Raw genomic sequence first — 16,158 nt, 5'->3', positions numbered from 1 at the left:
ACTTTGGCAATGTTATAATCTGTCCCACTAAGTACACATTGTAGAACTGTAGTATCTTGGCATAAGGAATGTGTATCTTAAAATGAGGTACAGCTGCCAACTTCCCCTTTAAAGAAGCAAGAACTGTAAGCGTGGATACTAATATCAGTAAATGCACCTCATGCTTAAGCAAAACAAAACAAAACCCAGGAATAGTATTTTATGATGCTTTTATCTCACTTCATAACCCTGGGATGCTCTTCTAAGCAGCTTACAAAAAACAATTCTCACAATAAAAATGTTACTTAAGAAATGCCACTACAGGGGTTACGCAGGTGGATTTTCCTGCATTCAAGTTTGGCCTTCATTGGTGTTCTCGGATGTAAAGGAAGAGGACTGAGCAACTGGATCTCATTCAACCCATGATGGAGGCAAGCTTCTCCTGCTGGCACCTGCCAATTGCCAGGCAACAGTTCCTGCAAAGGTCCTCTGGGCCAAAGCAACAGGGCTGATCAGCTGTAACCCACTCAATCCATAATGGAATCAAGTTTTCCTTTACTGGCAGTGGTGTTGGAATCTGAAGCTATTATCAGTAACAGAAGGGTGTTACTACCCTAAACCAGTGTTTCCCAAACTTGGCTCTACAGCTGTTTTTGGACTACAATTCCCATCATCCCTAGCTAGGAGGACCCGTGGTCAGGGATCATGGGAACTGTAGTCCAAAAACAGCTGCAGACCCAAGTTTGGGAAACCCTACCCTGAACCGTAAAAAAAGAGAATTAACACTGGTATTTTAAAGAAGAGGGTGGGATACAACACAAATCTTAAAATAAACAGATACTTTTTTGGTTTTTTTAAAGGAAAAATGCAATGCAACCTGTTACACAATTTCCATTGTTTGATTAAGGAGCAATTTGCCAGCCATGGGTGATGTCGATGGCTCAAAATGCTTATTAAGATTGCGAACCTGTATCGATTCCCCCTTGCGCAAGACCTATTGAATTCACTAGGTTTTACGGCGGGGTAACGATGTATATGGCATTGAGCTGGGAGTAAACAACATGGATAATACCATATCTCTTTGATATGGCAAATCTGAGAGGCAGTGGCAGGGATCTTAAAAAAAAAAGTCGAGTCGGGGCTGCTGATAATAATAATAATTAATAAGAATAATTTATTACTTATATGCCGCCCATCTGACTGGGTTGACCCAGCCACTCCGGGCGGATCCCAACAAAAAGATAGTGAAAACACAAGACAACATCCCACACTAAAAACTTCACTGAACAGGGCTGGTGACGAAAGAAAACAAGTGCCGGCGATTTCAAGAAAGAGGAGCTGGAATCCCCTCCAAGCCACCTTGCATGGGGGAAGAAGCTAAGAAGAGGGCAAAGCAAGAACTGCACATGCTCTGAGGAAACGACGGCCTCTTCTGCTCCGGGACTGCGTCCAAACCAAGGCGGGACAGGATCGCGCCCCGTCTTTGCCCCCCATCTCCCCGCTGACAGACCCGCCCGCCTCAGCCGCGCCGCCCTGCGGGCCCTCCCCTTCTTCGCGCCGCCCCTTCTTCGCGAGGCCTCTGTCGTACGGAAGCGGGGCTGACGTGCGGCGGCGGCGGCGGCGCCCGGCATTGTGGGAGCGGGAGTGGACGTGGACGCTGCTGGGCCGGCCTTGGAGGTTGAGGCGGCTGCTGTTGCTGCTTTTGCCTGTGGCTCCGCCCGGGACTTGTCAGCCTCCGGGCGCCGCCACATTCAGACGGCGACGCTGGCTCGGCCGGGCCTGTCCCTTGCCGGCCTCGCGTCGCTGTCTTCCCCACAGGGCGGAGGAGCCATGGCCGGGACGAGTAGCCCCGAGGCCGTGAAGAAACTGCTGGAAAACATGCAGGGCGACCTGCGGGCCCTGAGCCTGGAGTGCCGGAAGAAATTTCCTCCCGTCAAGGAGGTGAGGGTTTTTTGGGGGGTGGGGTGGGGGGGAGAAACTGGACTGTCTCGGGTGGGGGACTGGGGGGCGTGTCAGTGTTTGTGTGTATTTGTTGTGTCGTGTTGGCCTTTTCCCGGCCTGCTTTAGGAAGAGGTACGTGGGGTCTCTCTGAGGCCTTTCGTCTCCACCCAACCCCGTTGAGAACTGAAACCCAAATCCCGGAGTGGAACCGAGTCGGGTGGCTGCGTCTACATTGCGATCGTCTGCACCGCTTGGCCACCGCGGTCCGCTTGCAGCACTTTCTTGTAACAAGCAGTTCTCGGTTGCCCCTCACTTTTCCCAGACTTAAGTCTGTCTAGTGGGCGAACTTTTTAAGTGTACATTTCTTAGGCATATCAATGGTGCCCTTTTTTGGGGGGGGGGGCAATCGATACCGCTCAAAAGATAGGCAAAAGTCTGCTTATCATCTGTTATGATAACTTGGAGGTCCTTGTTTGGAGACAGGTGGCTTTGAATATAGTAGGTTTCAAGGCACTGACTGGTGGAAGCAACTGTTTGGGTAATCAACAAGGATTGCATTACCCAGATATGTTTGCAAGCTGTTCCTGTTTTGCCACCGATAGGTAAGCAGGTTTCCGTTGTATATTAAATTTGAAAGTGGCACTTGGAACAGCACCCATGTGCGTATCACATTTCTGTCTTGTCCCACTTGCGAGGGGGTGTTGTTGATGGTTTGCGTATGTACGTCTTCAAACTTTGATAAGGACTTCAGAATTTCAAGAACTTGAACTCTGATGAGCATGCCCTGTTTAATATCTTAAAACTAAGTAAACCAAGCAAAGTTTGTTTTTTGCAGAGTGAAATACTCAGTGCCGAATGTGAGAATCATAACTGATGAGTTAAGGGTGACACTGCTTTGTGATGGTTCTTGTCCTACTTGGATGGTTGTTTCCAGAGGGTGGTGCTTGAGGACTGCTGTTATTGTCCATCCAGCTGATATTATCATCAGAGTATTATCAGACCACATTCTAGCCAGTCACAAGCATTCAAGGAGGGCTGGTAAGGAGCTTGGCTTGGGGAAGGAGCCTACAGAGATGTCTAGAGGGCTGCAGTTGCCCCCCAAGCCTGAGGTTCCCATCTCTGTGTAATGATATTTGCCCCTGTAAAAATTCAGGAGCTCTTGATTGTTGAAATCAGTAAGCTAAGACTGTACAGTGGTGCCCCGCTAGACGAAAATAATTCGTCCCGCGAAAATTTTCGTCTAGCGGGGTTTTCGTCTTGCGGAGCGGCAATGGGAGCCGCGCTCCGCAAAAACGAAAAAAAAAAAAGACGAATTTTTTTTTGTCTTGCGAGGCAGCCCCATAGACTTTTTCGTCTAGCGGGGCAGCCTCCCGCTAGACGAATGCTTTCGTCTAGCGAGTTTTTCGTCTAGCGAAGCATTCGTCTAGCGGGGTACCACTGTAGTGACATTTTTAATGAATTGAAAGAGAATTGCATGTTGCTGGCATTGTGTTCCATAAGGCGGATATGGGAAAAGTAAACAAATATGTTAATTTGATATAAAACAACCTCTTTAATGTGCTTACCTGAGCTTCTAATGTTTTGTGTACTTTGTTATAGATTTGTTGTACTGTGCCTAGATTAAAATGTGGAGCAAAGGGTGTTCTGTTGTATAGTGTGGACCTCATTGATACTAAAAGTGTTCTAGGGTGTACTTAAAATCCATAGCTTCAACCTATAGGACACAAACAAAGATGCCAATTCCCATGAAAGGGTTTTTTGACGGGGGGGGGGGAATAATGGTATTATGTACCTGAAGGAGCATCTCCACCCACATTGTTCAGCCCGGACACTGAAATCCACCTCCAAGGGCCTTCTGGCGGTTCCCTCACTGCAAGAAGTGAGGTTACAGGGAACCAGGCAGAGGGCCTTCTCAGCAGTGGCACCCTCCCTGTGGAATGCCCTCCCAGATGTCAAAAAAATAAAGAACTACACAACTTCTGGAAGACATCTGAAGGCAGCCCTGTATCAGGAAGTTTTTTATGTTTGGCATTTTATTATGTTTTTATGTGTGTTGGAAGCCACCCAGAGCTTCCAGAGGATGATGATGATGAAGGTGATAATTAGATCTTCAGGGGGGACTATTAGAGCTTCAGTCAAAGCCCTCCATGCAAAATAAATAAATAAATAATCCAAAACATTTGGGTGTAACTCACCTTGTAGTCATGCATCAGGTTTGTAGATTTCCCAAGTTGGTGGCAAAGTAAGTAGTAGGTAGTAGTAGGTAGCATCTTAGATAGCACTGAAGGATGTGAGTAGGAGAGAAATGACTGCTTGATTTGATGGAAGATTTGGCTTCCCTTAAGGCTGATTTGAGTAGTAAGTCTTCAAAGTTTTAAGAACAAAATTTGAGAATCACAGTTCTAAACTTCTACAGAATTTTCCTCTAGTTTCCATAAAATGTTACAACTCTACAGTAGACTGTTTGGTAAATACACTATTTTAAAATGCTAAAGTTAGACCCTCCTATTATTATTTCCTTTTTTGTAGGATATATGCACAATTTAAAGAATTTGAGAAGACAAACATTTGGGGGAGGCAAGATATAAAGTAACCTTTGTTCTTTGTTAGCCTGTACATGTCTGGTTTCTAAACTAGCATTGAACTGCATGGTACTCATTGCACAAGGAACATTAACCATTTTTTTTAACCCACTAGTGAATTCTGTACATGAAAACAAAGCAGAATTTTTTTTTTGTTTTAGTATTTTCACTATCATTACAACAGCACATAATTTGGCAGGTGTATAGCTATAATGCTTCATTTTATGTAGCTTGTAATGTCTTATATCCACTAACAGTGCAGTCCATTGCACATCCGCTCTCGCTGAACGCATTGGGACTTATTACCAGATGATCCAGGTTCATCCTCCAGAGCAGATTTTGGGGGCTCAGATTTAATGTTTAATGGTCTTGGCTACAAATTGTAATAACACAACATTAATAAAATTATAGGGATAGACTATAAATGGAAAATCCGTTTGTGTTGAATTTCAGTTTAACTTCCATTGTCAATCTGTGTTCAAGCATGACAACGAAAACTTTACGATTAGAAGGGATATATTTAAAAGTACAATCATATGCTCAGCGTGATCTTGCAGGCAGCCAGTGAAGCCAGGGCCTGTGGTTAATGGAGCCTTTGTGCCATGTACCACTAATACATGTGCTGGACAAAGCCAGGCTATATCGGTATTCTGAGTAATACTATGGTGTTTACTCTTTATCATATAAAACCTACTTTGTGTGGCTTATTATTTTGCCCCTGTAACTGTCCATGAAATAGGAACAAGGTTCTGCTATCATTCTTGGACTCTATACCAAAGATATTTGGGAACATTTTTCCTGTGAGAAACTAGTAAAGAAAGTGTCACTCTTTAAAAAGTGGTTTTAGGCCATTTATTTCATTGTCCTCGGCAAGGTAGTTTTAGCAGTTACTTGATACGGCTGACTGTTAGTCCTCCACAACTCTGCTCCTGCTTTAATTTAGAGTCCGTCAGCATAAGCTGACAATTTTGAGTAGCGCTGCCTTTCTAGCTGAGTCAGCAGTTTCAAGATTCTGAACTAGGATTGCAGTTTTACAGAAGGTTCAGGTTACTGCTGAGGCGAAGTTATCTGCTATCTAGGAGCACAGGCATTGGTGTGGTAAAATATTTAGCAAGCTAATAGGAATACTAAAAAGGACTTTGAATTTTTCAGCTGTACACTAGTCCTTAAAATGTACTAACTTCACTTATTGAAAGAGCTGCACTGTAAAACATATGTAAATATATATGTCAATATAGTTCAAAGTTAGTTGTATACTTGATTCTCTCACCTTTCCCCCTCCTGGTGCCTTTAATATTCGTGTGTGTTTGTTTCCCTCCTCTTCTGATTGTTACTTTTTATGGAGCTGTTCTAAACATCTAGCAAATGATGTTACGAAAATAATTAAATGAAATTGCCAGTTCACACAGCACTTTGGCATTCAAATAAGGCATAAGGCAATATGTTTGATCATGTGATGGTTTGCAAGGCATTAGGTTTTTAAAACTGGATTAGGTTTTTAAAACTTGAAACAGAATGAAACATGAACAAGTTGTTTATTATATTAGACATGTTAGCTGCTATAAGTTTCTCGCAAGATTGTATATGAAACAATGTTCGATCTAAGAATATATGGTTTTAAAATTGGACTACATAGAATGTCATGAAAACTTACTATTTAATGTTGAAAGGGCTATACCTCCTTTCACATACACAAAATACTCTGGTATCTATTTTCTCTTTGGCAAAACAGAGTGATTAAATACTTTATTGATTCGCTAATAATGCAGTTCTATACACACTTAACTGGTCACAACTTCTATTAAACTCAGTGGGACTTACTTTTGATTGGAATTGAGCTATAAAATCTTGCAACCCTGGTTTCATTGAACATTTTTTTTTTGTAGCAGAACTTTGTTAGGGAATACATAAAGTAGAACATTGTGGCATTCTAATTAACATTTCAGCTGAGTCGAGAATGTTTTAACATCTTTTTAGTTACAGAACACTTGTTGGATTTTCTGCTGAGTTAACAAGAGTGTTGTGTATTAGGTTTAGTTGGCATCTAATCTGTAAAAGGGAGTGGTTGGAAATATAGACTCTGCTGATTGGTGCATGCACCTATCTGTGTATACACACAAGTTTCGTATTCATGTCTACCTCTCTGAATGCCTTGGATATTGTGTGTGAAACTTGAATGAGATCAGAAAAATTAGTTTGGGTTGCCATGGGGTGTTCTTAGAAATTGTGTATTTATTATGTTTCTCCTTTAAGCAACTTCCATGCCAACACCTCAGAACTGGTTTTTTGAACTAGGGGTTTATTGAGCACACTTGGGTATATCATAAAAAGGTAAAGGGACCCCTGACCATTAAGTCCAGTCGCAAACGACTCTGGGGTTGCGGCGCTCAACTCGCTTTACTGGCCGAGGGAGCCGGCATTTGTCCACTGCCAGTTTTTCCGTGTCATGTGGCCAGCATGACCAAGCTGCTTCTGGCGAACCAGAGCAGTGCACAGAAACGCCGTTTACTTTCCCGTCGGAGTGGTACCTATTTATCTACCTGCACTTTGACGTGCTTTCGAACTGCTAGGTTGGCAGGAGCAGGGACCGAGCAACGGGAGATCATCCCGTTGTGGGGATTCGAACCGCTGACCTTCTGATCGGCAAGCCCTAGGCTCTGTGGTTTAGACCACAGCACCACCTGCGTCCCGAGTATATCATAGGGGACCTTAAAAAGTGAGAAAAATTGCAAATAATAAGCGATAACAATGTGAAGGTCTTAAGGTGGAGATGGGAGATGTAATGAGACTCAATTGTTAATATATCACATTCTGGGGCATTGAAATATGCTTTCATTGGAAGCAATTTCTGCCGCAAGATTTTGCAGGCATAACAACTTTAATTTCACTTCTGTTAAATGAAGAATTGCTTTCATATAGTATAATCTGAGAAATGGCTTTTAGATTGTAAGCCTGAGGTCAGCGATGACTTACTACTGATTTTAGTAAGCTGCTGTGGGAGCCATTTCAGCTGAATAATAAGATAAAATGCTCCTAAGACAAAACCACGGTAATAAATTAATAATCTATTGTCTTTTCTTTACAGGCTGCTGAGTCAGGAATAATAAAAGTAAAAACGATAGCTGCACGAAACACTGATGTATTGTCAGGTAAATATTTGCAAACACCAAAAATCCTAATCAGAAAATTTAATTTAAATCTCTTTAAATCAAAGCTTTGTGTGTGATTTGGTGTTGAATATCTTTAGTGCTTTTAGAACATGAAGTAATAGTCTATGGGTTTTCAATAAAAGTTATGACAGTATGCTAGTCCACAATTTTTCATCAAAGCAGGTGAAATATATATAGTTATCAAAATTCTGAGATAGTCTTTGGTATCTGAAGATCCTGTTTGAATCCTCACTGATTTCTAGGTACTCAACTTCAGGGAAAGTTTACACCGCAAGCACCTGTTTACGTTCTTTAGGATTCCACCTCATTATCCCCACCCCTCGTGTGACTGGAAGCAGCAAACTATGATTCCTAGCTTAGCATTTGATTTGAACTGGGTATAGAGGGTTGTGTCACTCCACAATGTGAAGCCAGTGGCATGCCATGCAAATGCATCCATTCCCTCTTGTAAGTAAGCATTAATTACCTTCCTAGCCCAACCAGCTGACCCCTCCCTGCCCAATTTTGTAAATCAACAGGGACAAGGATCCAACAGTTGTTGCACAAACCTTACCAAATGTTCTGTCCACGCCCTCAGGCTGCAACAACTGAAACCTGTCCAACAACATCCGACAAATAAGTGCTCCAGAATTGCCTGCTCTAAACCTGGAGTCCAAGCTTCAGTGCATGCAAGTGATTTTATCCTCATAATGCCTTGCAAACAGTCACAGGCTCTACCATGTGCCTAGGCCCACATGTAATAGGCCTTAGCCACCCAGACTGGATGACAAAACAGGGGCACAGAGGAGACAGAGAAGTAAGCTTACTTTGCCACCTTCACAGCTACTGAATAGAGTCTGACCTGAGCACATCTGCTGTGATTTCCCCCCACCTGCTCACTCACTTAATAGTTCTCACTCTAGAGCATAACACAGAGCTCTGCTTACTTTGCCCATTGGAAAAGGGTGCAGACTCCCATGTCACCTCTGTGTTTGGCAGAAGAGCCAACCTTGCCAATTGGAAAGCTCCCTGGAGCCCTCTGGAAAACTATTTGGATCCATTAGTCTCCAGGAGTTGACCATTTTAATAGGTCCTCCACTCCTGCAGTTTTAGAATTCTGTAATTCTAAAACTCAACAGGAATGCACCGCCCCACCCCACACCCCAGTTTATCTTCTCCCTTCTCAACCAGGGATGAGAAATCAGGAGTGTGCCCTGCTACAAATGTTGAGCTAGGTTGGGGCAGCCCCATGGGTGTCATGGTGACCCTGAGTATGCTATTTTCCAGAATATGTAGAAACACACTCCTGGAGGTATGGTTGTATGATCTGGGGTGACACCAAGCTTAATACAGGGTGCACACCCCTGCTTTTTGTGTTTTAGCTATTATTGGTAGTTAAGTTAACACACTATACAGTGTCCTGTGCCAAAACAAAGCATAGGACTGGATGCAATTCAATACCATCTTGTAGAGAACACTCTTCTAGGGTTGTGGGTCTATCATTTGTGGTGACCCAAAGATTCCTATTCCTTATTGTGTTATATGTATTTTGACTGCTATTTGCATTATACAAATAATACTAATAGTAATAATAATAATGTATTAAGTTGCTATATTAGCTGTTATTGAAGTACCCCAACATTTATAGTTTGACAAACATTTTATAGATGTAGGTGCCCTGTTTCATGAGAGAGATGCTGCACGAAAATGGCTTCTGCAGACTAAGCAATATGCACATGTCTGCCCTTTCCCCCCCAATTCCAAACTGACTTAGTGGTCATCCAAGTGGAAATTGCTGTCTCTTTTCAGTCTAACAGCAGAACAAAGAAGCAGAATTGCTGGTGATATGGAGAAAAGGATGTGTTGCTGCATGGGTGTGTTTGGAGAAGTTAAAGTGATAAGACAGGACCTCTCCAAAACATTCCTCCCACCACTCATTCTGTGAAATTTAATGGACAGTAAATGAAATATTGCCAGTTTCAGCCTTCTTTCTTTAGTTATATTAATTACTGAATGGATCTATGTTTTTTAATGTAGAAAACAGATGATCTCCCTAGGGAAATCCTTAAAAAGTTTTTAGCTTATCTTGTGCCTTCTGTTTGGAATCTATACTTATGGTCAGGTCTGATGCAGGCAGTTCTTTAATACAATTTACATTGTTATGCTTGGAAAAGCTGGAGTCTACACTATATAATAGCCTGTGCTTTATAATACTCTGAGCAGAACACTGACCTTGAGCTTAAAATTGTTTTATTTTAGGGTAACCAAATAAAATTTAATAAATTGCTTGTAACTATTGAGAGAGTAAAATATCCCCAAAACTCACAGATGTTAAAACTGCTTCTTATGATGTTTTGCAAACTGCAAATGAAGACAACTGGAAAGAGTGTCTGTAGGAGTCAGAGATAATTTTGTATTGATGGCAATAGTGGCAGTGATTTGAAAGCATACAAAATTCAAATAAATTGTTTACTTCCCTTCCTAAAGCTAAGTAGCTCTGAAGATCTTCCAACCAGTACTTAAATTGGAGCTTATCTGGATACCCCATGCGCACTTCTTAAACAAGGGCTAGGAAATGTCTGGCCCGCTGGTCAAACTTGGCATTCCATTAAATTTCTCCCACAAGACTTGTTTTCACCACCTGCCCCACATCTGATGCTTTGCGTGGGGCAGGTGACATCATGTATGGGGCAGGTAGAGATGTGGTTGCCACTGCACAAATAGGAGGCTTGTGCATCACTTTCACAATCACTTTCAAGTACACCTCTCTATTCTGTCATCCTGGAAAGTATGCTGCTGATTGGAAGCCCTGTGCAGCGATCTTGGTAATGCCTGCAGAAATCCCCTTGTGCTGGGGTTCCCAAGTGCCTGTCAGGCACCCACCCCAGTCAACAACAGTCAGAATTAGACAGTCCATAATGAAAAAATATAAAGAATTGCCTCAGGAGATTAAAAAAAAACCTATAAAAAGTGTTTACCATATATGAGCCCCATTTGCCCAGTGCAACAAGAAGTTGCCAGAACAGGAAGGTTTTCACTAACTTTCCTCTCCTGCCTCCCAATAATTTGTCCATTTAAAAAATTTAACTGGTCCCATGTGTACCTTGCTCCAATATTGTGGTAGTATTATATGAACTTTGTATTATTTAGATTTTATGGGGGGAAATGTATGAGGTCACCAAGGACACCTATACCCACTTTCCTGGAAGTGAACCCTATTAAACTCAATCTTTCATTTGAGATTTACATGTTACTATATTTATTCCAGTTACCCAATCTGATTAGTCTTGTATTCACTCATATTACTGTTATGAACCAATAGACTTTGAAAAATGCTTTATTTTTCTATTCCATTTCCTCCTGTTCACTGGTCCACAACAGTATCTTAAATAACTAATTAAGATTAGAAAAATATTTCTCTTGTTGGTTATTATTCATTCTTTTAAATGTGCTGTTGCACTAGCAAGTCTTGAGCATTAGTGTCACCAGAGAAAATATTTATAGTTGCTTCTGTGTACATGAGTACAGAAGGGCAGGGGCAGGTGGTCTGTTGCAGCAAAAATGATCCCACAATTAGCTTTTATTGTTTAGATTAGTCGATTTTGAATAATTACTCTAGTATTACTTAAAATCCACTCATGTTGCATATGAATATACTTTAGAATAGTTCTTGCCCTATTTTTTTCCACTTTAACACTTCTATTTAATTTATTTTTCTTTTGTTTTCATTGCTATCATGAATGCTGACATAAGTGGGAAAGCTATGACAGGTAATGTCAGCTACAATCCAAACAAACTTGCACTAAGAGACAGAAGCATCTCATCATATCTGTTTAAAGAACTAGATAGCATACAGTGATTTAGTGTATGGAAGACAGTTGCAGCCTCACAAATATCATTATGGACAAGACTTACAACTAGTAACAAAACTTGGGATTAGTCTTAAAAGACATAAGCAACCTAGAAAACAGCAACAGTGGAATTCCACCCACATCCAGTATAAATTTATATGACATAATAGAACCTCAGAAACCACTTTGTACTGAATCAGACCATTGCCTACCACACACTTTGGGGTTTCAGACTAGGGGACATTTCCAGCCCTACCTGGAAATGCTAGGGATTGTTCTGAAACCTTCTGCATTGCAGAGCACATGCTCTACCACTGAACTGTGGCCCTTTGCCCTAATTAGGGAGAATAATTAGCTAGTTAGACCAAAGATTGTATGCCTAGAACACTAATACAGTAGCACTTGGAAATGCTTACTAGTACTTTTTATCTATATTCTAGTACTTTAATTTACATTGTACAATTCCTCTTTAAACTCAACATTATTTACAAGGTCTTAACGCTTTTAGGTTTAATGGCTGCCTTGATAAACCTGTGAATAATCTTCTAAGACATTATACATCTATGTATTAATATAGATGCCTTCACTACTTACATTTTCCTAGAAAACCGAATCAAGATTTCTCTTTTTTTAAAAAAAAAAAAAAAAAACCCATACACAGTTGGAGGCCTTTCACTCTCTCTAGGCTTTTCCAGTTTCAAGTAATTGCGTTCTGATATGATTTGAAATGGTACTTTGTATCATAGAATTGTAGAGTCGGAAGGGACCGCAAAGGTCATCAATATCTCTGTTACTGTTTCTAATTAATCTGCTGTAGTGTCACTGATATTACAGAACTGGGTTGAGGGGTTATAAAACTGATGCCCCTTTGGATTGTTTCTGTAGCTCAGTATGCTGGATATTCCTAATATAATTCTCAATGTTATGGGTTATAATCTGTTAGTGTTCTTTGCACTGTTGCACCAGCAGATTCATCTGCTCATGGAAGGGGAGGAGGTAATTTGGGCTGATTTTCCTGATGGACCTAACACCCTCCCCCAAACTGTTCTGGAGGATTGAGGGACCCTCAGAACAGATTTGGGAGAGGAAGTAGGCAAAGGCCACTTCCCCTTCTCCCCCATGAGCAGATGTTTCCTGCTGGATCAAACTTCCTTGTGCAAGAAATAGACTATCACCCTATAGTAATAAGATTCTGGAAAAGAGATGCATTTCATACAACATAATTTATGGATCCCATTCTTTACCAGCTCAGAACTTCTGTCAGGGTATACCCACTGTAAACTTCTGTAAACTTCTGTCAGGGTATACCCACTGTGTGTATACTTAAGTGAATTTTGAGTGCTGAATCCTGCTTATTTGCATAAGAAGTGCTTGTTTTAATTAGTTTCTTCAGCTAGTCTCTCTCTCTCCACCCATCCCCGGTTAAGTGTAAGACAAAATACTGGATACTGCTTAGTTGTAAGACAAAAATCTGGTTTAAAATTTCCATGTTTGGAATCAGAAGTGTATATACTTCTGCAGTAGCTATAGTTTTGAGAGTTGTGTATTGTACTCACTGTCAAAGGATAAAATTCCAGATAGAGTTTAATATCAATGTATAATTTAAAACTATAATTCCTATAGACTCACTATGGGTATCTTTGAGAACCTGGCACATGTACGATTTTGCGAACTAGGTTACCTTTCAATTAAATTAAATATTGCTGTACTATACTGTGCAAGCAGTGTATTCACATAGAGCAAGTCTATGTTGAAACAAGTAGACTGCAATTGAGACTTGCTCTTTGAAGGAAAGGTGACATCAAATAATCAATCTTCTGTTCCATAGTACTCTGTTCAGACTCTTGTATTCTTGTGCAATGAACATAAGGAGTTATTTTCTGCTGTGTTGGATCATAGAGCTATCTTGCCCATGACAAAATGGGCACATAGGAGAGTCAGTAGAATATTGTATATGGTGTATGAGAATGGGGTAATTCAGAGGCTTGGAAAGCAAAGTGAATGCAAGGGGTAAATGCTGTGCAAACAGGCAGGTGAAAGAAGATTCAAGCAGCTTCTCCAAAAGGGTCGTACCGTGGATATAAAATTAAAGTAAAAGTTCCGAATTTGTAACTCTTTCCATCTCTTTTATATATATTTTCTATGAACTACCACTATAATTATATTAATTTTCAACAGATGGTTTTCTTTATTAATCAAAACTGTGGACTTGTGATATTATCTATAAATATATTTTCTCCATTTGAAAGCCTTGAAAGAGAACAGCTCAGAAGTGGTTCAGCCTTTTCTAATGGGTTGTGGAACAAAAGAACCAAAGATCACCCAACTATGTCTAGCAGCTATACAAAGGCTCATGTCTCATGAAGTTGTTTCAGAGGTAAGACTTCGGGTAGTCAAGTAATGGTATGGAAGTATTGCCTAATTTACATGGCTGAAGAATCATTAAAAAAAATAGAGTATCCTAATAGATAACTGACTAGGCACAGCCTTTAGGATCAGTGTAGATGTAACACTACCCCAGAGGGATTATTGGGGGTGGCTTCTTGCAGGAGCATTCCCCTTCAGTTTTATTTTCAGATGAAATGTATTTAGCATTATGAGAGTTTAGTATGGTGTGTAGTATGTTGAGTGTTGAGGTTAGAGGAGACTCACTCAGACATGAAGCTCATTGAACATATTTGAACCATTTGCCAACTCTCACCTACTCTGCAGGCTTGTTTTGAGGATAAAGTGGAATTGGTAGGGGATGAGTCATGTGTGCTGAACTATGCTAGCGTAAAGGCAGCATAAACATATAAATATACCTCCGGCATAATTTTGAGTCATGATTAGACACTCGTACACAAACTGCAGTTTAAGGTCTCTCTGGCTAGTGTTAACATTGATGTTGGTGTAGCAAAACTTGAAAACTGAGGGGAAGGGGAGGTGTATGGAAGTCACCCAGGAAAATTACACCAAGCCTTACACTTTAGGATTATAATGCAAAACGGTCAGCTGCTCTAGCTTTATTGAGGCTTTGGTTGCTGGTACAACTTAACACTCACCCAGGGAATGGAATTCCCACACAAATAAAATTCTCTTTTCAGTGACCTCATCTTTTCTTGCACAGTGCTGAGTCCTCACCCAATACCGCTGCTGGTCCCATCACACTTGCTGATTCTCCCCAGCTTCTAAGCTCCATGGCACCCTAGTATTCCTTTCTCCAGGCTATTAAGTTTGAGGAGTGACAGGTCAAGTTGCCTTCCTTGGGACCCTCTAGGGTCACACGCAGTGAACGAGTCTCATGGTATTCTCTCCTTAAGGAGTTGAGCTGGAAGGAAAGCCTATTAGCAGGGTTCCCTGACCCTCCCCACTGTCAGGGGAAGAAGGGCTAAAAGATTACAGTATGTGCATTTGCTTTTTCTTCTGCAAGCCTATCTCCCTCTCTTCTATGACTGCTGCCTCTGGGCTATTTAAGCTCAGTAGTTCCAAAAGTGCTTTGTTATTCCCAGGTGGTAGCAGCTTTTCCCTTCCCCACCTCTTTCTTGGGTAGGCTGAGTGAGTTGCAGCTTCCAGTAGTGATGGATTGGGGCCTTCTTAAAAGGTCAGTCAAAGAAGAGGACATCCCTTGAGGCGATCCCTGCAGATCTTTACAGGGTGAAAAAGCATTTTCAATATTTACTAAGTACGATAAAATTAATGATTGACACTTCTATAGTGATTTCCCCCCACATAGTGTCTTGGCATTGAATAGCCCATCTCAATTTGTGTTCCCAAGGTTGCTGCTGGAAATGTTATCAATATGCTTTGGCAACTGATGGAAAATAGCCTTGAAGAACTCAAGCTTCTTCAGACAGTCCTTGTATTATTAACAACCAATACAGTTGTCCATGATGAAGCGCTTTCTAAGGTAGGCACTGTATAAATCAAATTGTGGTATTTCATTATATGTTAACCAATAAATATGAGCTGATCTTGAAAATTTCACGGTGAATCTCAAGTAAGTTTCACAGGCTGTCTTTCACTGTACACCAAAGGAAATATTCAGAAAAATGGCACACCAGTGTAGCTTGTTTACACAATCCCTACAGGCTTGTTCAAGTAATACCTTAGCTTTGAAATTCTTCTCAGGAAAAGACTTGAGAGTGACCCGTGGTCTCCTATGTTTCCTTAACAATAGCATTCACAAATAGCAATATTAGGAAAAGGATCATTTAGATGTTTCATCAGTGTGGATGAATTAGTAAAATCGGGGGGAAATCCAAGATGGCCCTTTTGCAATTGGCAAATCGCCTTTTCTGGCAAGTAGAGTATTCCTTCAGGTGGGCATCATGACAGAAGAAGACCAAGTTTTCAAGGTAATTTTATACTTAAATTAGATTATAAATTAGGTTTCTGGGCAATGTAAATGTATTAAAGCTGGCTGAACTACAAGCTTATCAAAATTATGCTGCAACTACTTAATTTCATCCATTAAAAGTTATGTCAGCTATGGTGATCGGATTATGCATAGTTTTTATCAAGTTTTCAGTAAAAGAGCTGCACAGTTGTGAGGCTGTCTAAGAGTGTCTCTTTGTATTATTACTGTTTGTGCTTGGCACACGGGTGACAGTCAGAGGGGCATCCTTGAGGCATTCTTGACATTGAAGTGTTGGAAGCAATCGTGTGACTTGTACA

General features: G+C 41.0%; 1 protein-coding gene across 8 annotated transcripts in view; it reads left to right on the top strand.

Annotated features, from left to right (window-relative positions):
• Positions 1 to 1,667: 1,667 nt before the first annotated feature.
• Positions 1,668 to 16,158, top strand: part of MON2 (MON2 homolog, regulator of endosome-to-Golgi trafficking) — a 52,370-nt gene continuing 37,879 nt past the window's right edge. For all 8 annotated transcript variants that reach the window (XM_033163035.1, XM_033163041.1, XM_033163039.1 and 5 more), the window contains exons 1-4: positions 1,668 to 1,920; positions 7,588 to 7,651; positions 13,752 to 13,879; positions 15,260 to 15,391. In XM_033163035.1, coding sequence (XP_033018926.1) covers positions 1,810 to 1,920; positions 7,588 to 7,651; positions 13,752 to 13,879; positions 15,260 to 15,391 — 435 coding nt within the window. In that variant the 5' untranslated portion in view covers positions 1,668 to 1,809. The remainder of the gene's footprint in view (positions 1,921 to 7,587; positions 7,652 to 13,751; positions 13,880 to 15,259; positions 15,392 to 16,158) is intronic.

The sequence above is a fragment of the Lacerta agilis genome, chromosome 10 (assembly GCF_009819535.1).
Source record: "Lacerta agilis isolate rLacAgi1 chromosome 10, rLacAgi1.pri, whole genome shotgun sequence".
NCBI lineage: Eukaryota > Metazoa > Chordata > Lepidosauria > Squamata > Lacertidae > Lacerta > Lacerta agilis.
This window is presented reverse-complemented; position numbering and strand designations above follow the sequence as displayed.